This window comes from Bison bison, unplaced genomic scaffold (genome assembly GCF_000754665.1).
Source record: "Bison bison bison isolate TAMUID 2011002044 unplaced genomic scaffold, Bison_UMD1.0 scf7180017864172, whole genome shotgun sequence".
Lineage (NCBI taxonomy): Eukaryota > Metazoa > Chordata > Mammalia > Artiodactyla > Bovidae > Bison > Bison bison.
Window position 1 is genome coordinate 2,701,256 of NW_011494744.1, and position 24,765 is coordinate 2,726,020.

The window sequence follows — 24,765 nt, forward strand, 5'->3', positions numbered from 1 at the left end:
AGACAGTTAAATTTCCAGAATTCCAGTCAATGGAATAAACAAAGCCAGCAGGAAGTTTCTTTGATTTACAGAAGCAAGTCTTACACAAAATCAATACATCTTACTAGAAGTTAAAAATTAAAGGGGCTGCAAGGGAATGGTTTATTTGGAAATACAAAGATTTGGGTTTAAATGTGCTGATTTTATTCTTCCTGTGACCAAAAATCTGCCCTTGCTACTACTCATACAAATGGACTTCTAGCTCTCAAAGCCTCTTATGTTTTGTAGTTCTCAGGTACAAAATGGGAGGTTCTAAGAAAAAAGGCTAGGGTTAAAGGCAAATGAGAGAGAAACAATGTTTCAGTATAACTTGGAATACTTTTCTATAAATGTTCAATTTTTTAACAGAAAATTTTCACTTTTCTGTTTGTAAAATACAATGAAAATCATCCTAATAGCTAATGGAACCTAGTTTAGGTTGTCTTCATTTATTTGGGGGCAAAATCTTACCTTCTGTAAAGCAGCCCATTCACAGATTACCAAAGCTACACTAATTCTCTGTAAGGCAGATTTGGAGTTCAAATGGAAGAGTAGTAACTGGCCAAGGGATTCTGCTGGTTTAATTTCTTGGGTTACCACATTTACACTTGGATCACAAATACAGCAACAAAGGGCTCCTAACAGCCTAAGAGGGAGAAAAAAAGAAGTTACTATAAAAATTACTTTATAAAATTATAAAATTACTTTATATAATTATAAAATTACTTTATAAAAAAGTTTCCCCTACTGAAGCTATAACTTTTCCCAGGGAAGACTTAACTCCTATCTTATCTTCATAAAAAAAAAATACAAATCCTTGGAGAAGGAAGTGTCAAACCACTCCAAGTATTTTTGCCCGGGAAATCCCATGGACAGAGGAGCCTGGAGGGCAACAGCTCATGGGGTCACAAAGAGTCGAACATGACTTAGCAACTAAAACAACAAAACAAACAAAGGAGATTTTCAGACCTGAAAACACAGTTATGTGGCCTAGCTGTTCAAATTTTGTTGTGGACTGTGCAACTGTTCGGCTGCCTTCCCAAACAAATTTTAGTATCTGCCATTTAAGATGACTTCACCTAAGCTTAAATATTAAAGTATATGTGCACCAAAAATTACAAATCTTAGTTTTAAAACTTCAAAAGAATGAAAAATGTTTTCTTACTTTTTAGTTTTTTTCTTACTCTAGTATGATGGAGGAAGGATTGACAGACACATGGGAGGAATCTTTTGGTTAAATGACTTTTGGATTTATATATACTCACTTGGCGGCCATCATTCTGGCCCGCATAACAACAAAGTCCCTGGTGGTGGGGTCTTCCATGACGGTGTCTGCACCTGCAATGTACTCCTGAAGCACTTTACTCTGGCTTTGGCCCTGGCGCACCTTACCACCTGTTTTTTCCTAAGTGAATAAGGGAGGAAAATAATAATTAAAGATTTACCATTAAAATTTAACAGACAACATAAAAAATAATCTCATTTGTTATAATTCCACTAGAATACAGTTCTTTCACAAAACTTTAATGGATAAAAATTACTATGCATTTTGTCAAGGTGCCAATAAAATAATTTTTCCTTCTGTTACAATAATAATATCACACTTACAATAAAGCAATACAGATTTCTTAACAGTTACTGTATTAAAAATTATAAGTTGAACATACAAATACATTATGTTCCTCTACACTTACTTTGGCTCTAGCTTTTACTTCCAGCAACATATTTAAATCAATAGGTAAATGAGAAGGCTGCATCATTAAGCAAAGCCATGCAGCCATCCATGGACAAGCAGCTGCTACCACATACTGAACTGAAGCCTTGCTCAACAATTCCATCCAAACCTGCAGAATGAGAAGGGAACAAGAAAATGAAATTTTTCTAGCAAGGCCTAATAAAACCTAATACTTTTAGTGATACTGAATTGAAAAAAAAAAGTAGGAAATAGCACAAAAATTAATTTTAAAATTCAACATATAGGCTTACTTTGAAATACTGTTTTAGGGTAGATAAGTTTGTATACTAAAAAAAAAGTAATACAAAAGAAAGTTTTTTAAAAAAGAATACAAAGTGTTTTCCTCAGTATTTTATGAAAATCATTTTTTAAAATACCCATAAAAAAGTTATCAAAATTTCAGTAAATATCTGGAATCCTTTCTTTGTATCATAAAGCTCTACTGCATTCCTATATTCAATACATGCTTCAATCTAAAACAGCTCCTGCTAAATTTAGAGAATACCCTTAGTATATGCTAGAGTAATATCCTAGTAATATCCAATATATTGGAGTAATGAAAGTTACTCAATTGTGTCCAACTCTTTGTGACCCCATGGACTTTACAGTCCATGGAATTCTCCAGGCTAAAATACTGGAGCGGGTAGCCTTTCCCTTCTCCAGGGGATCTTCCCAACCCAGGGACAGAACTCAGGTCTCCCACATTGCAGGCGAATTCTTTACCAGCTGAGCCACAAAGGAAGCCCAAGAATACTGGAGTGGGTAGCCTATCCGTTCTTCAGGAGATTTTCCTGACCCAGGAATCAAACCTGGGTCTGCTGCATTGCAGGTGGATTCTTTACCAACTGAGCTATGAGGGAAGCCATATCAGAGTAATATACTAGAGTAATATCCTAGTATAAATTAAAAACAATGTGAATCCTGATTCATGATCTTACTCAATAAAGCACTTAAAAAAAATAATTTTATTTATTTATTCATTTATGGTCGTGCTGGGTCCTTGGTGCTGCAGGGGCTTCTCACTGCAGTGGCTTCTCTTGTTGCAGAGCAGGGCTCTAGAGCACTCAGGCACTTTTCTTGATGCCTAACATTAAATGGGCTAGGGCCAGCATGTAGAAACACCACCAATGTTAATCCACAGCTGTTAACAATAAGCCACTTCAAAGGCCAGTGATTCAAGACTACGTTAACAGATATTAAAGGTACAACAGTGCCATTTCCTCCCATAAATGTTATTAAACATATCAAGTGGCTATTCTTTATAGGTTCCAACACATACGACCAATATTCCTAAATAAAAGGAAAAAGTACAAGTCTAAATTATGACAACAGACTCTATATATTACCAATAAATCTCAAAAGATACTCTTTAGGACAGATAAACATCCTGATAGAAAGCAAAATAAATGATGGAAAAAAGTTGTCTTTTCTTCATTTTTTATTTTCTGTATTGAGGCTATGAAGAAAGTGCTTAAAACACCTGCCTAATGTGTCACACAACTAACCAGGACTTAACCATTATAATCCATAAAAAGTCTATTTCCTTGATCTCCAGACTATTAAAATGTCTTGGATGATTTCTAACTTCTTAAATCCCTGATCAATAACTGTACAGAATTATGAAAAAAATTTTTTACATCTACTAAGGTACTGGGAAAAGGAGTACAGATATATTCACCACATACCTTGTGAATGAGGTCCAGAATTTCCTGGCTGCTTTCTAAAACACAAAACTGAAATATGTGTCGAAGCATATCAGGAAGGATAGGTGTAAGCCAAGATGAAGAGTTCTAAAAAAAAGAAAAATCAAAATTATAACATAATTCTGCAGCATTAGCTTATAAAAGTTTTAAGTCAAATAACAGAAGTACTACCATGAAAAGACTGTTATGACTTCATCAAAAACGTTCAACTGGTGATAAATTTTGACAAGATTCTGAGCAAAAACACCGTATTATTCCAGTGATTTGGAGAAATTAAATGGCATACAGTCTCTAGGAACCTGGAGAAAGTCTGATTAACAACACTGAATTTTGCTTCTAATAAACTGAAATCATCCTGTATATGGGAGCAAGCTCTAACCAGTTACATCTCTTTGGTTTCATTGTGTATCACTGCTCTGTCAGGGAAATTTGATAAATGATCACACTACAGTTGTGCTGGATAATCAGCTTAAGTTGTATGTGCTCATCATTAATGCAAGGAAAGAACTGTGAGATAATATCCAATCTAGAAAATTCAACTTTGAGTTCACTACAAAATTAAAGCCAAAGTTCCTAATTTATTTTGGGTTAAGGACCCTCTGAAAATCAGGGAAAGACTATGCACAATCTTCTCTTAGAAAAATACATTTATATACATACTTATGTATAATATTTTGCTTTCCGCTTCAGGGATTTCCTTAAGCTCAGGTTTAAACCTCAATCTAAGGAATTTCTCAACAAATCAAAAGCCCATCCAAATCAAGCAATCAAATGGTGCTTAACTAAATCCACTGTGTGCTCAGAACTGTAGAAAAGGAATCTCATGTTGTCTACTGTACAAATTACAAGCTCACTGAATAAGAACTAAAAATTTTATTAACTAGTTCACAGTACTTAACATCACATACTTCCACAATTTTTAAAAAATAAAAACTATGTTGTCTGGAAGAAAGCTGAGCACAGAAGAATTGATGCTTTTGAACTGTGGTGTTGGAGAGGACTCTTGAGAGTCCCTTGGACTGCAAGGAGATCCAACCAGTCCATCCTAAAGGAGATCAGTCCTGGGTCTGGAAGGACTGATATTGAAGCTGAAACTCCAATACTTTGGCCACCTGATACAAAGAGCTGACTCATCTGAAAAGACCCTGATGCTGGAAAAGATTGAGGGCAGGAGGAGAAGGGGATGACAGAGAATGAGATGGTTGGATGGCATCACTGACTCAATGGACATGAGTTTGGGTAAACTCTGGGAGTTGGTGATGGACAGGGAGGCCTGGCGTGCTGCAGTTCACAGGCTTGCAAACAGTCGGACACGACTAAGCAACTGAACTGAACTGTCTGGAAGAGACTGAAGAGACATTTGGAAAATGTTTAACTGAATTTCCAGAAAGTGAGAAGGTCTAGGGATAATGCATAACTCAGAAAGCTACCTATAGTTCTCTTGCCAGTAGGAAACTAATAACCCTGGTCTTCTTTTTTTCACCTTTCTCAAAATGGCTTGAAAGAAATTTAAAACAGACTGCAAAATCATCAGCTGGGGGGAGCCTGCTCAGGGACAGGGGATGCCTTAAAGAACTACTTTTCATTGAAAGGGAAAGGGACATTGGAAAGAAGAAAAGTTCTCCTTTCCTCAGCAGAGAACAGGCACAATTAGGAAAGCTGTAATAGCACTAAGCAAATAATTTAATGTTACTCTCCAATAATTTCTTCTCATTTCCCCCTACCATATTTACCAGTTCTCTTAATCCACCCCTAACCTCATCACTGGAAATCAAAACAGTTGCTTGTAGATCCCAAAGCCATACCTATAGATGAAGATTTCCCCCCCATATTAATAAATAGTGAATGTAATATAAATTGTAGTAGTCTTCTCAGGCTATAAACTTTGTTACTGTAGTAAATTCTACTTTATAATTATTTAAAAAAACCAAAGGAATAAATGAATGAAAGAACACAGGGTGTTTTTACGGTAGAGAAACTATTCTGTAAGATATAATAATGGAAAGATCATCACACATCTGTGAAAATCAGTAAAATGAACACGTAACATCAAGAGTGAAGCCAAGGGAACTCCCTGCAGGTCCAGTGGTTAGGACAGTGCTTTCACTGCCAAGGGCCGGGATTCAATTCCTGGTCAGGAAACTAAGATCCTATAAGCTATGTGGCACAGCCCAGAAAAATAAAGTGAAGCCTAATATAACTACGGATTGGTTGATAATGACATATCAACGTTCGTTCACTAACTGTAACATTCTGGTGTGTGATGTTGATGGTGGGAGCAGCTATGTAGGGGAGGGCAGGAGGTATACAGATGGGCATTCTGTATTTTCTGTTTAATTTTGCTTTATAAAGTCAAGTCAATAAATAAAGAGGAAAATAAAATTTTAAAAATAAAGGGAAACCAAAAGCCCAAACAAAAAATCCAACCCAGAATATACAGGTCACTGTCATCACAGGAACGAGTATTTTTAAAAATGCAGATTTCTCCAGCAATACAACATAAAGTCTGCCTAGCAGAAAATACAAGTTACAAAATAAAGCTGAGAAAACAGCTGAGGCTATTCTATCTGAACAATTGTGCAAGCATCTCCTTTTAGTTATTGTTACAAAAAGTTACATGCTTCAGCTCACTGTTAGTATTTTCTCCAAAAATCATTAAGTACAATTTGGCCAATCCAGAAACACCCTGCCTCTTGCAAATCTGAAAGTTGGTTTACCTGTTTTCATAAATTTTGTGCCTGTCTTCCAGGAGACACTGACTTAGGCAGGTAATCTAATGTTGCTTTTTATTTACAGGTTTATTAAACTGAATTGGTTAGGAGTGGGGTACAGTGAGGGGTACAATACTTTAAATTGCTTACAAATTAACCACGTTGGGATTTTCCATCCCAGAATTTTAAAAAGTAGTCAGTGGACTTCTAGTGTGCTACTAACTAGGAGTCTACTAGTCACAAATTTCCCTTCTAATCTTAGGCAAAGTCTGGAAAGTTTTGATGACTTCAGTAGTAGTCTGCTGCAGCTGCTGCTGCTAAGTCGCTTCAGTCGTGTCCGACTCTGTGCAACCCCACAGACGGCAGCCCACTAGTCTCCTCTGTCCCTGGGATTCTCCAGGCAAGAACACTGAAGTGGGTTGCCACTTCCTTCTCCAATGCATGAAACTGAAAGTGAAGTCGCTCAGTCATGCCTGACTTTTAGCAACCCCATGGCCTGCAGCCTACCAGGCTCCTCTGTCCATGGGATTTTCCAGGCAAGAATACTGGGGTGGGGTGCCATTGCCTTCTCCTCAGTAGTAGTCTAGCAGAGTATAATCCATATTACAGAAAAATTCTTACCACAGACTGTTTACTTTACCAGGTTTAAATTAACTATAAGCTATACTACAACTCAAGTTATAAGTGAATTTACATTTTAAGAGGGCTTTAAAAAATATTTTGGTTTATGTTAAATAATTGACACAGTATTAGCACTTTATGTCATTTTTATAATGAGGGTCAGATGGAGTGGTGGGCATCTGTGGGAATACTCAGGGGAATGCCTGATACTTATTTAGTGTAAAGAGAATGGGGCAGTCTCTGTACAGCTCCTTTATTCAGACTGGTGTTCCTGCCTTCACTCTGCCTTTGTGGAACTCAGAATAAGGAACACTGATGACAAGCAAAAATAAGACCGTTGGACATGTCACTATATTTACAAAATCAAGGTGAAACTTTTGGCCATCTACATCCCCTTGTGCTCAGTCCTTCAGCCAGACCAGTTTCCTTTCCCTTCCTCTTTACTGCCATCATGCTCACTCCTGTATATGTTCTTCCTCTGACTGTTACCCTGCTCTTCACCTGGTAAATTCCATTCATCTTTCAGGTCTCAGTTTCAACTGTACTTTCAGAAAGACACTTCCTTGACCTTTACTCACCTCACTAGTAGGGATCCAGCAGCACCACCTTCTTCCCCTACCAGACCCTTCCCTCATTATGTAATGATGGCTTTATAAAATGGCCACTATGTAATTATAAGGGCCTATCTAGTTGTCTTCTTCTGTCTTGCTTACCTTCCTGTTTTAAGCTCTACAGAAGGAAACAGAAATTTTCTCTTACCAATCAGTATCTAGAAAATTGTAGGCACATAGTAGGCACTAAAATAACTGTTGAAGAATTCTACCTTGATTATGAGAATAATCAAAGTCACAAAGAATAGTTAGTAATATGGAAAATTTCCCACAATTGTAGGATTGCAATAAATCCCTAACTGGAAAAATTGGCATCTTAAGTGGGATAAGATCTTGCCAGCACCGTTTTGCTATGCCCCCTCTTTTATCTTCCCACAAGCACACCCATAAAGTGTGTAGATGTGGGCGGCGGGGGGGAGCAGCAATCTGATTATCATGTACCATGAACACCTGATTCATGTCAGTAGGTATCATCATTTCTATCTCCATATCAAATGATATGGGGTTGCAGGGAAGAAAATCTGGAAAGAAGCTACATCAAAGTTATGAATCATACTGAGTTCTCAGCTCCTCTACTAATTTGGTCTGAAATCCTATTTTGGCCCATTGCCAAAAAACAAAACCCAATTCTATAATTAGACAACTTGTAACGCCTTGTTTTATTTGTCCAACCAATATTTATTGAAAGTTAGATAAATATTTAAACTTTGCTCTCTTTTCATACCTTTATAAAATCTGACCAATACCTAATTATGCCAATGTTCTCAAATGCCAAAGTCTCAGTCAGCTCTGTTTTTTTGGTCTTTATTCCCTTCTCTAAATATGCATACAGTAAATTTTCTTACATCCTGGACTAAATATGCCCCCAAATTCCAACTCAATCTCATGTATATCTTCATGCTAAATTTATAAGCATCATGCTAATGCTTGCCTTTCAAATAAAAATCAATACTTTTATGTACTAAAATTTTCAATGACTCAGAAGGTGACTCTGATGCAAAGAGAATGGAAAAGCTTACCCAGTCAACAAAATATGGCTAAACTAGAGGTTAATGTCCAGAATATATTTTCCTAGTTGAAAGAAAGAGAAGTTGCTCAGTCATGTCCGACTCTTTGTGACACCGTGGACTGTAGCCCACCAGGCTCCTCTGTCCATGGGATTCTCCAGGCAAGAATACTGGAGTGGGTTGCCATTTCCTTCTCCAGGGGATCTTCCCAACCCAGGGATCAAACCCGGGTCTCCCGCATGGCAGGCAGATGCTTTATCCTCTGAGCCACCAGGGAAGGGTTCCTAAGTTGAGTTCTGACTAAAACCACTATTAAATATAGTGGTTATGAACACGAATTAATCTAGACATTCCAGTGAAGTAATTTACAGATAAACATATACATTCATATATAAACTTGCATGAATAAATACAGTCTATAGAAAGTAAAATCAAGTAATGCTCTACATGGGAAGAGAACCTAAAAAAATGAATATATACGTATGATTCATTTTGCTGCACAGCAGAAGCTCACACATGATAAACTAAACTCCAATAAAAACTTTTTTAAAAAAGGAAAAACAAATGATAAATTACTTCACTTTGTCAAGCTCTTAGTTCAGCCCCCCCAAAAAAAAGTTACATCCTGATTTTAAGTCATTGCTGCTGCTACTGCTGCTAAGTCGTTTCAGTCATGTCCAACTCTATGCGAACCCCATGGACTGCAGCCTACCAGGCTCCTCCATCCATGGGATTTTCCGGGCAACAGTACTGGAGTGGGGTGCCATTGCCTTCTCCTTTTAAGTCATTACCAAATAAAATTAATTTGGTTTGCCTAAGAGTTCTTATTTCATACTCCCTGAGAAGCCAGACTTGCTAATACTTTCACATGTTAACATCAGAGATAAAGGCACAGGGATTAAACAATTTATCTTCAAAGTATGTCATAAAAGAGCCTAATACAAATGAGATTTCAGGAATTTCCTGGCAGTCCAGTGGTTAGGACTTCATGCTTCAACTGCCCAGGGCCCAGATTCCATCCCTGGTCAAGGAATTAGGATCCTCCAAGCCATGTGGTGCAGGCAAATAAATTTTTTAAAAAAGAGAATTTATAAATAACTTATTAACTGTGGTTCTATACAAAAACATTTTAGAGACAAGCATATATGCATACGTACTTATGGTGGGATAAGTTGTAAGATTCAGGCTATCTTCCTTATAAAGTCTTACGGTTTTGCAAAACAAAACAAAATTACTAAAGATAAGCATATGAAAAGATGTTCAACATCATATATCATTAGAGAACTTCAAGTTTAAACTATAGTGAGATACCACTACACACTTATAGAAAGGCTAAAATCAACAACACTGACAACATCAATTGCTGGGGGGAGGATATACGGCAACAGAAACTCCTAATTCATTGATGGTGGAAATGTAAATTGGTACAGACATTTTTGGAAGACGTTTTCTTATAAAATTAAATATATTCTTAGCATATGATCCAGCAATTGTGCGCTTTAGTATTTACCCAAGTGACTGAAAACTATGCCCATACCAAAACCGACACACAAATGTTTAAAACTTCATTCAAACTGATAAAAACAGAAAGAAATGAAAATATCCTTTAACAGGTGAATATATGAACTGTGTCACATCCATACAATGCAATATTATAAAGTGATAAAAAGAAATTAACTATCAAGTTATAAAAAAGACATACAGAAACCTTAATTTTGTAATGCTAAATGAAACAGAAGCCACTATTAAAAGGCAATATACTACATGTGTGTGTGGCTCAGTCGTGTCCAACTCTTTGCCACCCCATGGACTGCAGCCTGCCAGGCTCCCCTGTCCACGGAATTCTCCAGGCAAGAATACTGGAATGGGTAGCCATTTCCTTCTCCAGGGGATCTTTCCAACCCAGGGATCAAACCCAAGTTTCCTGCATTGCAGGCAGATTCTTTATCTGAGCCACCAGGGAAGCCCACATACTACGTAACTCCAACTATGTGGTATTCTGGAAAAGGGAAAAGTATGAGAACAATAAAAGAGTAGTGGTTGCTAATGCTGTGAAGGGAGGAAAAGTGGAAATGCACAGGTGCAGCACAGGCATTTTTTAGCGCAGTGAAACTATTCCTTATGATACTCTCATGGTGAACACATACCACTGTACATATGTCAACCCATAGAATCTACACTATAAATAGTAATCCCTAGTGTAAACTGTGGGCTTTAGTTAATAATGTATCAATACTGGTTCATCAACTGCAACAAATGCACTACACTAATGCATGTTAGCTAAAGGGGAAACTGTGCATATGGGTAGGGGCATATAGGAACTATGGACTTCCTGCTCAGCTTTTCTGTAAACCTAAAATTGCTCCTAAAAGTAAAGTGTATTAAAAAAACAAAACAACAATATGAAGGGAAGAAATGTGATCATTTTAACAGGTCTATCTAAAGTGAATTTAAGAATATTTACATCAAAAACACTTAGGCCAAACTCACAAAACCGAAAAAAAAAAAAATAATAATAATGTGAAAACTCAGAACCCATGCCTGATCAACTAAGCTATTAATAACTATATTAATAAAATGGACATGATAGTTTTTTCTTAGAAGATTCTGATCAGACAAAAATGATAATGCAAAAGGAAATTTACAAATGTTGATTCATGGTAGTGCAACACAATACCGTGCTATAAATTAAAGTAGGTCTACATGGAATATTCCTAATTCACATAGGAATGCATGGTTGATGAACACAAAAGACATTTATCCACAGTATTAATATATAGTCTAAAAGAAAATTAAGCATTGTTTTTTAAAGACCACTGGCTCAAACTGCAGCACCTGTAAGTAACAGCATAAGAAATGGATTCCTTATGATGTTTCCCTAAATTCTAATATTTTGTTTGACCTTTAGGTCTATTTTTAAAACAGGAATGTGAAGCCTTTTACAGACAGGGCAAGGATTACTCAGCTCATAACAGATTTCTGTTTACACAGTGATATTACCTGAAGGTTCTCTGTAGGCATTTCAATGTGTTACTCCTTGGAAATAAAATGCTCTTAAGACTGAGTATTCCTTAAAAGGAAGTAAGTGCCTAGCAATTGTATTATCAGTCTTTTCAAGTCACACTGCAGAGCTTCACAGGTAGCTTTCTAACCTGGGATGGTTTTTGCCAACCATCCAACTGTCAACCATACAGAGCAGGCAAAGAATGAGTAACATGATCTTTGACAGGAAGGGATGATTTAATCTTTGGTTCAACAAAAACTTACTGAGAGCCACCTTTGTGTTAAGCAATATTCCATGGGCTGGGAATACAATCTAGAACAGTATTAAAATATTTCTGCCCTTGTGATGATTATATTTTTATGTATCTACACAGTCACCATACCAATTTTACTAGCCCTAGCATTCTCCTGATATTTATGTGAAGCAAGGGTAACCTGGTGGTCAGATTGATCTTACAAAATTAATCTCTAAAAATTTCAAGATTACTGTAGTATTAGTTCTTACCTGGTCTTGTGTTGATAATAAAGTGAACAGAGTCTCCAAGGCCGCTCTTCGAACTGATGATATAGTGTGATGCAAAAAAGGCCAGACACGTGGAACTAAAACTGTGAGTGACTGCTGAATACTAATGAAGAAGACACAGGTCAATCTTACTCATCCTTAGCTGAAATTCTGTTGATACATCATCTAAATATCATTTCCTTATGGACCTAGCAACTTTTTTGATGAATAAATTCTAAAAAGACAATACAATTTTTCTATGAACACTTGCTTAACACCCTCATACGAAACTGTTATTGTACCACCAGAATAGAACAAATGCAGAAACATTAACATGAGGTTATTCTGTGGCACTAATACCATAAATCACCTCTATCAAATTAGAACTTTTCAATATAACTGCATTTATTCTCAGTCTGTTCTCACTCAGGAAAATGGGACATGTATCTTAGTTGATAGTCCGCCTACACACAAATCAGGATTGTTAATCCTTAATCCTTTCCTACTATTAACTCCAACAGGTAACCAATAGGTGCACAGAATTTATATACCCCTTTGAGGCCATCTCTATCATGTATCAAAAGAAGCAAGAGATGGTAATGGTAGTAGCTTTGGAATTTGTTATCCTAAACTAGCATTACTAAATTTTATGGCAAACTCAAATTATCTTCCTTCTCACAGATTAGATTTTAAATGTGAAAGCAAGCAAAGGCACGAGTTGGCTAACAACTTGGACCATAGGATTCCTGTCACATCCATGAGTCATTTATAAAAGTCACCTCAAATTAGCAAATTATTTATAAATAGCATTTGAAATATATACCTCGATAGAAAAACACATGAGGAAAAAAGAATATGTCAGTGTAATTATCTGTTCTTTTGGCTCCTCTAAGGAGGTCCATCTTTTAATGATATTTTCATTACTTGCATATTTAAATGAACGTCGCCTTTTACATTTATTTACACATCTAGTAAATTTACTTATAAAATTACAACTTAAACACATGCACACACAGACATAAAATAGACTCAAATATGAAAAAGCATTATAGCAGGTCTTGTTAATAGTGTAACTCTTCATGCTCCAAATACATGCTGCATTTCTTCTTACATAAGCTGGAAAGTATCTGCCAAATATCACAACATATGAAGCAAATTTTCTAAGGCAATTTTGAAAAAAAAAAAAAAAAGATCGAAAACTACATTATTTCACACTGAATTAACAGAATTTTCACTACATTCTTTGATTTTGTTTTTATATTATCTAGCTTTTCCAACACTGTCCACTTGATTATATACATACATTTTTTAAGTCCAAAGCCTTTTTTATTTTTTAGGGCAAGTGCAAACAAACCAAGGCTCACAGTTCAAGTTCACTCTACATGAGTTTTTAAATAAAGTTTTATAGAATTACAGGTACGTTCATTCCTTTATGTATTATCTACAAGCGCTTTTGTGCTACACAGACAGAGTTGAGTAGCTTTGACAGAGATCATATGGCCACAAAGCCAAAGCCTCACTATCTGGACAGAAAAAGTTTGCCAACCCCTAATAATAAGTAAGAATTCTTGCATTTTGCAGCTTGAGAAGGGCTTTCACACAGATTAACTCATTTAACCCTTATACCAATGAAAGTGTCTGAAAATTAGGAAACACCATATATGCACTACCATTTCAATTTTTCTCTTCACTTTATAGGCACTTATTTTGCTATTCCAATTTTGGGTTGTCCCACTAGCCTAAATTTAACGTTGAAGGACGACCACAGGTCAGTATTACCTGAAACATTCTCTCCCTTCCTGATAAGTGATTACTGAAATCAAGAAAATATTTATTTGTGAAACATGAAAAACATGTGTGATGTTTTTCACACATCAATGATTTTCATTGGAAACAGATTTACTCACAGGACCAGAAATCATTTATAATCATAATTACATAAACATTCATTGAATACACTTACTAGCCTAAGAAGAGTAATTAACTTTTTCATCTAATTTTTTTTTCTGTATCTCCAAAGATATTAATATTTAGGAGCCAGTCTAAAAGGCAGGGAATACATTAATTAGCTAAGCTTCATTTCAGATATCAAGACAGTAAAATAAATGACACTAAATTTTTGGTTTATGTCTTTGCTTTACCCATTCTCTGCTTTTGAACATTGTATTACATTATTATGTATTCCCTTCCTGTTAAGTGATTATTGAAATCAAAATATTTCTTTGTGAACATCACGAAGAAAATGCTTACAGAGTAGCAAAATTTGGAAATGTAAAACTGATGTTCACTGATAATTCTATTAACCACAGTCACAAAGGCTACAAAATTCTATAGTCTAGAGCTAGGGGTGAAAATAAAATGGATAACTGTTTATCTAAAGTTAACTATGATAGGATTAACAAGTTGAATGATTATATAATGGAATTAACCCAAGAATATAGCCTCTCTAAGTTTCTGCCCCCAAAGAGCTGGTGGCTAGAGAATGAAGAAGAAAAGTCCTCCTGAAAATAACTGTCTTTGGCATCCCCTACTTACAGTGCTGTTCTAAAAGATTCTAGACTATCATATGTTTAATTATCTGGAACTGTATGTAAACACTTTCTACTTTATTCCATTGAATAGAAATAATTACCTGCATTGTTGAACCTGAGGATAAGTTAACAAGGATGACAGAAGAGTCATAATACTATTTGTTGAAGCTGTTAGATCATCTAGTTCCAGAAGAGCATCCCATAATGTATTTATAATGAAAGGTACCTATAAGATTGGTTATCAAAAAAAGTTATTAATTTTGCAAGAAATATTCACCAGCCATGCCAAACTGTATTTCAGGAGTCACTATTGATTCAATAACATATACAACCCCAATGACCTTGGATAATCCCAGTTCTGAGTAAAGTTAAGGAGGAAACATTATTCGTCTTCAACAATTCTCTACCCTTCTTTTTAATGCCACTCAGCTCTACTTTGGCATTTACCTTTCTAGCGAGGTTCATAATGGATGGAGAATTCAAGAAATAAGATATCCCAACTGTATTTTCCATAAAAAAGAATCATAAACTTTGAAAACAATACAGCTTACACATATATGTCAGGACCCTCTGAGCAATTTTAATATAGTTAAAACGTTCTTAATCATCATGAAAAGACAAATTTATTTTCTGAGCTTTTGAAGTACTCTCAAATACACATGTTCTGGTTTTAACAATAGAGGGAAATCAGATGGACCTTAAAAGAGGCATTTCAAAAATGAAAACATAATAAAAAATCAAAAGTCAAAATCAAAACAAGCAAAAATCTCATTTGCCTAAAAACCAGGAATGAAATGAACAAGGAATGGTTGCTTTCTTTTTAAGGAAGTTCTCCACATATTCTGTACATGAAAGGGAATAAAAAGACACAATTCATTCTTCCCAAGAATATATATATCAAGATCTTATGTACCAGAGGGCTGACATAAGAAAAATGGAGATGTAAAAAAAAAAAAAAAAAACCAACCTCAATGTTTTTTCTAACACGCTACACAACAAATGTAAAAGGCTCTATAGGAAAAAAATGCAAAAATATTTACTTTTTGTGTCTGAAGATACACAAGGCTTTCTACCACAGGTACTAATGATGCTGCAGCAACAGCTCTGACATCATCATCAAGATCCTGGAGTCCTTCAATTATTCTAGTTAAAACTTTAGGCAATAAAGTATTAATTACATCCTGTAAAAGAGTACACCAAAACAGATTAATTTCTATAGTGCAAGTGATGTGCTTAAAAAAATCTTTTATTAAATTAACATACAAAAGTATAAATTCCAATATTTATTTTAAAAGAATCATGTAAACAGAAATGAAAACAGTGTCATTAGACGCCTATGTAATTAATCTCATTTGAAAAAGAACATAATAGTATTAATACTTCGCTATTCAATGTGACTTGAAACATCAGAACGTGTTTTCAAGGCAGGAACATGAATTCCCACTGTGAATACACATACATATATACTCCTATGCTAGAACCTGAACTTCTATCTCAATCACTGACAACCAAAGGGAATATGAGAAAAGAAAAAAGAAAATCATCTCTTCCTGCTTCTCATTACTCCAACCTACCCTCTTTTCAATTGCCCCAACAGTCAGCACCCAAAGGTTACTCCTGTGATCATACACTAGAAATCTCACTGAGAATTGGGCTTGCTATGAAACAGAAACAGGTTTCCAAGCATAATTCTCTTTTAATTCATACTTAAATTGTTAGTAGCATCACCTGTCTCTATGATACTACCTCAAGGAGGCAAATCTTGAAGGACTGGCTTATCTGTAACACTAAGAATCTAGAGCCAGTTCATTTAATTAATGAGAATAAACTAAGAGGGGGAAAACTCTCCCATACATGCTTCAAAAACTGAAGTGTTTACCTGACGAACTGCCAAAGCATACTTTATTCCTAGCAGACCACCATGTCTAACTTCCCACTGTTCTTGTGTAAGTAATTTAAGCAGCACATCCACAGTCTTATGAACTCCTGTTTCATTCATGTGTTTTAACACCACACCTAACGTTTGAGCACAAGTTTCACGAACCGGTGCCACAACCTAAAAATGAGAAAGCAAGAAAATTCACATTTGCAAAAAAAATATATACATATATATATATTTTAAGAATCTGAAATCTGATTGGGTAAAGCCTCCCTTAGATACTTACTTCATCAGAAACAAAGTCTCCAAATCTGTCTAAAGCGAACACACAAAGGAGTCTAATAACCAAGTCTTCCAACCACTCTTGATGCTGTTGAATCATCTGTTAAAATTATCATTTTAATAACACATTAAAACATATTAGGTCCAAAAATCAAAACTAAACTATTACAGCAAACTAAAACAAAACACTGGGACAGATTATTTTAGCTGTAGGAACAATAACCAAACTAAGGAACAGTCCCAGTTACTACCTTCAATATTAACCACATCTTCTTTGATGATTATTTATTTGGATATACTGTACCAAAATCTATAAAATTCATGAATTCTATTATTTTACTTGCACTCCCAGAGAAATTGAGAAACCACTTAAGGTTGTTGTAATATCAACTACATCTATTCAGTTCGGTTCAGTCGCTCAGTTGTGTCCGACTGTTTGCGACCACATAGACTGCAGCACGCCAGGCTTCCCAGTCCATCACCAACTCCCAGAGCTTGCTCAAACTCATGTCCATCAAGTCCAAGATGCCATCCAACCATCTCATCCTCTGTCGTCCCCTTCTCCTCCAGCCCTCAATCTTTCCCAGCATCAGGGTCTTGTCCTATGAGTCAGTTCTTCGCATCAGGTGGCCAAAGTATCTATTATCTAGCCTATTACTACCGCCTCCATGTTACACCAGTCACACTGCTTATTGACCTTTAAACTATACTCTCATTCATCTCACTCTACATTCTAATCTATTACACCCTGCTCAAATATGAGTGCTTCTACATACTTTTCCACTCTGTATTTCTGAACATATCTTTCCCCTGAACTCATTCTTTCTCTATCTATAATATAAATAAACCTCTTCCTAATTTTTTAACCTTTTTCCTTATGTTCACCCCTCCATATTTCTTACTATTTACCTCTCATTTCTACCTCATGGCACATGCTCTGCTACTTTCCTGAGAAAGAGGAGATCTACTGAAATCTGATGATAATTTTGATTTACTACACTTACACTTACCTCTTCTAAAGTGCTATCTCCCATTTTACCACCACTTTTCCCATGAGCTTTAAGGATTTCCCTAAGTCCAGTGCCTGCACCATGTCGAACCTAAAAAGAACCAAGAAGCAAATATCGGAGGTTAAATGCTTAAGAAACAGTGTTTAACTTTTCTTCAATATGAAAAAGGGATACTAGATTTTTAAGAAATTGGAACAAACTGAGTGGGACTTCACAAGAATGTGTTTTTCTTCTACTATCCAAGAAGAGTTACATATATTTATCTCACAAGTTTGATTATATGGATTTTATTTTTTTAAAAGGCAAAAAATAGCTATGCTGAGTTCTGAGATACTAATCTGCTTGGCTGTCATTCCTCTACTCTCTACTTGCATTCAGCATTATCTACAGCAAAGGAGAGAAAAGAAGCATCATATAATGTTCTTTATAGTCCAAACACCAATATTTTAGAAATAAATACATCAAAACTAAGGTTCAAAGCCACCAGTGTTAAACATCAAAGGAAGCCAATTTAAATAAAATGTCTCATGACTAACACTTTATTGTAGCCCTGAAGCTTCTGCAATGTCACCTGGGAGGGGAAACACGCCACCGACACTGCCCCCATTACTAAAGGCCCCATTCGAGTTAAAACGTGAACAGTTTCGAACAGAAGTACATCTGGGAGCAGAAAGCTAAAGGCAAAGCTAAAGCTAAAAGGTATTCCAAAACAGTGTTGTAAAATTACTCAGAGACCAACCAAAGAATCTTTTGAGACTACCAACCCTCAATTTCAACCAGAAGAACTTCACTTTCATCTCTTCTACATACTGAGAGCTGTTCAAGATCTTTTTTGAAGAAATATTTCTGAGGCTAAGCTACCACTTGCAAACTACTGGTCTTAATCAAAACTGTCCACTTCCAAAGGAAGTTTTTTACTTAGAGAGATATGCAACTCTTTATGAAGTGCCCTGACAAGTGGTTCTGAGAGGGACATAGGGGAAAAATAAGGACTCTGACAAGACAGATTATGATTGATATGGTTTCTATCATTAGCAAAGAAAACAGAGTTGAGAGAAATTGTAATGAAGAAATCCTACCTCCCAGGAGGGATTAAAAAGGTCATTGCAAAGTTCTTCACAAAAGCTTTCCAAAGGCCATTCATTTGTCTGAATAAGAAAAACCAAATTAATATTACTTTAAAAGATCTATTTTATGCCAATAATTTAAGTGTATTTATTTGTAGGACTAACAATAATAGTCAGGCTTTTAAATAATCAAAAAATTTTACTAACAAAAAGTTCTTTGATTTTTAATAACAAAATTTCTCAATTAACAGATTATTATATTATATACCATCTACTAACACATTAGTATGAAAAAATTATAAATGATTTCAAAGGATGCTTCAGGGTATTTCAGTAGTACCTCTTCAATTAAGGGAGAGCTGTCTGGAATATTATCAATCAGAACTTTGGAATCAACTGCAGACTGATTAATAACAACATTTGATGTCTTTCGTCTCTTTTCTTCTGGTTCCCCATCTGTGCTATCATTGCTTAAAAAAAAAAAAAAAAAAAGGTCACCATTTATTTAAAAGAAGTGAATACAGAACACTGTGGACCACAATGAATGTAAGAAAGTAGACTGTGTTTACCCACAGAGCTCTTTCCTACAACAGGATTTGGTAAATAACCCTGGATTATTACCTACTATTTGGCTTAGCCCTCAGCCAAAAAACATATGATGTAATATGGTGACAGTTCTCACCTTACAAAAGTAGCAGTCTTAACTTGTAGCCCTCAGGCCATCTCTCTGAATTCACTCTCTAATACTCTTACTTCTGTCTACTCATCCCAGCCATACAACCTTTCTGTTTCTTGAATATTACATGATTCAGGTATTTATACTTGTTCCCTTTACCTGGAATGCACTCCCCTTGGAAGATCTTCAATCCTCATTCAGAGCTCGTAATTATTATGGAAAAAAAAAATCTGCATATATGGATCTTCCTGGGGAAGTTGTCCTAGTCTCTAGTAACAGTAAATACGCTCTCTGACAATTGAGCAAAACAATCCAAACGGCACTCCACAGCTAAAGGCAATGTCATCAAAATGTTTTTGGAAATCAAGCAGACCAAGATTTAAGTTAACCAACATCACTGTTTTAAATAAGCAAAAAAATGGATCATTATTAGAGAAATGTAAATCAAAACCACAATGAGGTATTGCCTCATACCAGTCAGAATGGCCATCATCAAAAAAGTCTACAAACAATAAATTTTGGAGATGATATGGAGAAAAGGGAACCTCCTTGCACTGTTGGTGGGAATGTAAGTTGATACACCCACTAAGGAGAACAGTGTGGAGATTCCTTAAAAAATTAGGAATAAACTACCATATGGCCCAGCAATCTCACTGCTGGGCAAATACTCTGAAAAAATGACAGTTCAAAAATACACATGTACTCCAATGTTCACTGCAGTACTATTTACAAAAGCCAGAACATGGAAGCACCTAGATGTCTACTGACAGAAATAAAAGTTGTTGCATATATATATGCACACATAAAATGGAATATTACTCAGCCATAAAAAGAGACAGATCTGAGTCAGTTGTAGTAAGGTGGATGAACCTAGAGCCTACTATACAGAGTGAAATAAGTCAGAGAAAAACAAGTATCATATACTAATGCACATATATGGAATCTAAAAAATCATACTGATAAACTTACCTGCAGAGAAGGAATGGAGATACAGATGTAGAGAACAGATTTATGGACACAGCAGGGGAAGGGGAGCATGAAACAAACTGAGGAAGTAGCACTGACATATTTACACTACCATACGTAAAACAGCCAGTGGGAAGCTGCTATATAACATGCGGAGCCTAGCCTGGCACTCTGTGACGACCTAGAGGGGTGGGATGGGGGTGAGGTGGGAGGTAGGCTCAAAAGAGAGGGGACACACACACACACAGTTATGACTGATTCACACTGTTGTATGGCAGAAAACAACACAATATTGTAAAGCAATTATCCTCCAATTTAAAAAACTTTAATTAAATAAAATGGTATAACTAAAATACATACATAAATGAGCAAAAAAAGGATTACTACCTCTTCTCATTCGTTTCTACTGCATCCCTGGATCTCTGTTTTGCAAATAATTTGGCCATTCTTTTAGCTTTGTTCTTTTGTCTATTGCTCATTCCTGTTCGAAACTCTGAGTCAATCAGTTCAGCGGCCTGGAGAGTCTAAAAGAATAAAAAAATGTGCAGTTTGAACTTTTGAAGTTAAAATATATACCCACAGTCTCAGCCTCAGAAGAGGACTAAAGTCTATAAGTTTCACTATAAACAAACTGATTACATTCTTCTTTGACAGATTTATGCTATTCTGCTGTATAGCTGTACCATAATTTCACTCTCTTCTTCCTTCTTCCCTATTCTTCCAGTTGCCAGGAAAAGCTCATGTGTTTCTTAACTTTATGTCACAGATGTGGCAAAAATGTATGATCCTGACTCCAGTGAGGACTCTGAAGAGGTGAAACGTTAAAAAAAACATAATATAATCTAAAAGTTTTAAGCATGTTAGTCGCTGAAGTCACTCAGTCATGCCCGACTCTTTGCAACCCCATGGACTGTAGCCCACCAGGTTCCTCTATCCGTGAGATTTTCCAGGCAAGGATACTGGAGTGGTTTGCCATTTCCTTCTCCAAGGGATCTTCCCGACCCAGGACTGAACCCGGGTCTCTTGGACTGCAGGCAGATTCTTTACCAACTGAGCTACCAGGGAAGCCGTAATGTAAGCATTAAGAATGTCAATTTTTTTAAAAATTATAATCATCTTCTACTAAAAAAATAAAAGTAATTATAGCCATAAGTAACTGGCTTCCCAGATGGCTCAGCAGGTAGGATTCTGCAGCAATGCAGGAGACACAGGAGACCCGGGTTCAATCCCTGGGTTGGGAAGATTCCCCTGGAGTAGGAAATGGCAACCCACTCCACTATTCTTGCCTGGAAAAGTATATGGACAGAGGAGTCTGGCAGGCTACAGTCCAAGGAGTCACAAAGGGTCGGATACAACTAAGAATGAAGACCTGATAAGTAACTGGTCTTTCCCTCTTAACCACTCACTGCATACCACTTTTGCTCCTTCTTCCATTCATAGGAGACATTATTAAGGCTGTGAATAAAATGCTTTAATACAAGCCTAAAAATCTTTCTGCCCTTAACTGATTTAAGACTCAACTGAAATGTACATTACCACAACCAGTCAGGGTCACTGGTGTGGGTGCCCTGCTACAGACTTGGTCCAGGGACCACTAGCATATATACAAGGCAACAGAGCAGTGATGAACACTATAACACAACAACAAACCTCAGCAACTCTTCCCAAAGGTCCCTGACATCTAAAGCCAACCAAATTTGGATTCTGCCAAATTTGCTGCTGCCATCTCCTTTCCAATTATTCTGTCTATAGCCTATTTTCTCTAATACACCTATTAATTTCCGTACACAATATCCAATTACCACACTGTGATCACGTTTGTTTTCATTTATTTTATTCTGTTGCTTTTTATTTATATCTTATGCTTCAGTTCATACTCCATCTTTCTGTTCTTTCATGTTTGTTATTATATTTTCTGCCTCTTTATACTCTTCCCTCCAGAATCTACTCTTTTTTCCTTGTCTACAAAAGTCCCATCATCATCACACACTCCTCAATGCTAAAAAACTTACTTACAAATTCTAATGATTTAGAGGACAACTAGAATAATGGCAAATAGAACCATTCTCTACTCAAGCAAAAGGAAAGGCCAAGGGAATGAGAAGACATGGGTCTCATGTAAAGCAGGCCAAGAAGAGCACTAAATCCCCTGAAAGGTACTATTTCACGTGTATGTACATTCTTCTGAGGAGAGAGAGCCAGAGCTTTTACTGGAGCTTATGAAGATTTTAATGTATAAAAAAAGAAGCACACAGGCATCCACTGGGAATTGGAAAAACAGAAACAGGAAAAATACAGAGCAAAATTACGGTACAGCCATATAAACAGAAAGAAGTTATCAAAAACCAAGGTGATCAGTCTGTATATATGGACGGGTATGGATGCATGCTCAGTCATGTCTGACTCTTTATGACCCCATGGACTGCAGTCTGCCAGGCTCCTCTGTCCGTGGAATTTTCTAGGTAAGAATTCTAGAGTGGGTTACCATCTCCTGCTCCAGGGGATCTTCCTGATGCAGGGATCAAACCCATGTGTCCTGTGTCTCCTGCACTGGCAGATGGATTCTTTCCCACTGTGTCTCACCGTGGAAGCCCACACACACAGGCAGACATGGCTTAACAAGGACTTGTGCGTACACAGAAAATTTCAGGAAAAAAGGACAAATAATTTCTAAAGGGTTGCTATGAGATACAGGGAAATGTGTGCCCATCATTTATCACAAAGACGCTTACTTCATATCGTAGGTCCTTTTGCACTGTTTCAAAGTTTTCATCCTGTTTGCTCTTTCTCAAAAGAACCAGCTCTAAAGATTTCCAGTATCAGCATATCTAACTATAATAGCCCTTACTATCTCCTACCCTCTGAAATATTTTTTTTTCTTCATTGAAGAATAAAGAAAGAGCAACTGGCGCAACTATGATTTCTCAACACCAATGTCTCCTGAAAGGTCCACCACGGCTTTTATCTAATAGTCTAGCATCTATGAGGCAGGCAGAGGCTACCTTCTACCTCTTCAGAATCTAGCACTAAAAATTCAATTTATGGAGATAGTAAATTATGGTGACACTAAGCAACAATGAGCAGAAATAGGGAGCGCTTTTTTTTTTAATTGCAATTGCATATCAAAATAAAAGCAAATCGCCTGTATTATTACTTGCAGTCAGACAACCAAAGGTTTTACCTACAGGTTGTTTGTTTACAAGGGCTGCTGAAGTTGGGGTATAATCCAAATCTTCATCGTTAAAGAGCTCTTCAGTGCTCATTCCAATCGCTTCTCCCATATTAAGGCCAAGTTTTTTCTGTAACAGCTTTCGTTGGCGTGCTATCCTCTCCTTAGGATCCACTTCACCTTTAAACAAAAAAGAAATATATTTTTTTCAAATCAGTTAAGACGCTTTCTATACATGAAGATCAAACTCGATTAAATTTAAAAAGTTTTTTAAACTATTAGAACACCTCTCTTGATAATAAAACAAACCACACCACTCACAATCTCTGAACATGTCATAAACTTTATTATCTAATAGAGTAAATATTTTACTGAATCTCGGAAAATAGCATTCTAGCTAACAAAAACACTCTAGGAGTAATATCACTCACTGATGTTACCCCACTGCCCTAACTGTCAATTATCAAGTATATATAAAATAAGATATATTCCTATGAAGATAAACCAATCTTATTCTTTTATAGCTACCCTTTGTACATTCTCCGAAATATCTAGCCAGGCTTTAAAAAAAAAATCTAGACTCTATTTGACAGAAAAGATCTCAACAAATACATGTTTATTCCAAGTGTGGCCTTTATAGTCCTCTATTTATTTAGTTATCTATTTGATACCCCAAATAAAAGACAAAGGCATAAAAGTAGATTTTGAATGTTCCAAGTAAAATCCCTCAATATTTCAATAGAAAATAGATCAAAAGATATCATTTTAAAAATAAAAATTTGGGCTTAAAATATTTAAGCTGCAAGATATGGTTCTATCATTAGTTTCCAATAACAGCTGACTAAGTTCTTTTGGACTCCAAAGATAACAAATTCTAGCTAAAAAAAAAAGTAAACAACTACCTGAAGGCACTGGAAAGAGAACAAAAGTAGGCATATACTTGGAGGAGTTATCAGTGCCTGGAAGAAAGCACGGCATTAAGTGACTTTCCCATTTTTGAACCTTTTTAGCCTAAAGGTAGACCCAGTCTACGGTATATTGGGCAGTCATATCCTACATTTAAAAGTTGTGCAAAAACCCAGTATGTCTGGCTTGAAAAACTAGAGGAAAGAGAGTCAGGAACAGCATAACTATTGGAAAATAGAGAAAAAACCCAGAAAGAATAGAACCAGACAGAAAGCCAAATCTCTGGATGATCTCTGAAATATGCACAGACAGCACAGACTCCAAATAGTTCAAATAAAGCTAAAAATTGAATTGAGATTTGAATTGTT

General features: G+C 36.1%; 1 protein-coding gene across 2 annotated transcripts in view; it reads right to left on the minus strand.

Annotated features, from left to right (window-relative positions):
• Nucleotides 1-24,765, minus strand: part of BTAF1 (BTAF1 RNA polymerase II, B-TFIID transcription factor-associated, 170kDa) — an 87,538-nt gene that overhangs the window by 33,491 nt on the left and 29,282 nt on the right. For both annotated transcript variants that reach the window (XM_010842203.1, XM_010842204.1), the window contains 14 exons: nucleotides 23,508-23,671; nucleotides 20,710-20,846; nucleotides 19,021-19,150; nucleotides 18,693-18,761; nucleotides 17,614-17,703; nucleotides 16,608-16,703; nucleotides 16,322-16,498; nucleotides 15,483-15,623; nucleotides 14,544-14,668; nucleotides 11,915-12,035; nucleotides 3,439-3,543; nucleotides 1,713-1,862; nucleotides 1,284-1,423; nucleotides 490-664 (listed from right to left, as the gene is read on the minus strand). In XM_010842203.1, the coding sequence (XP_010840505.1) occupies nucleotides 490-664; nucleotides 1,284-1,423; nucleotides 1,713-1,862; nucleotides 3,439-3,543; nucleotides 11,915-12,035; nucleotides 14,544-14,668; nucleotides 15,483-15,623; nucleotides 16,322-16,498; nucleotides 16,608-16,703; nucleotides 17,614-17,703; nucleotides 18,693-18,761; nucleotides 19,021-19,150; nucleotides 20,710-20,846; nucleotides 23,508-23,671 (1,820 nt within the window). The remainder of the gene's footprint in view (nucleotides 1-489; nucleotides 665-1,283; nucleotides 1,424-1,712; nucleotides 1,863-3,438; nucleotides 3,544-11,914; nucleotides 12,036-14,543; nucleotides 14,669-15,482; nucleotides 15,624-16,321; nucleotides 16,499-16,607; nucleotides 16,704-17,613; nucleotides 17,704-18,692; nucleotides 18,762-19,020; nucleotides 19,151-20,709; nucleotides 20,847-23,507; nucleotides 23,672-24,765) is intronic.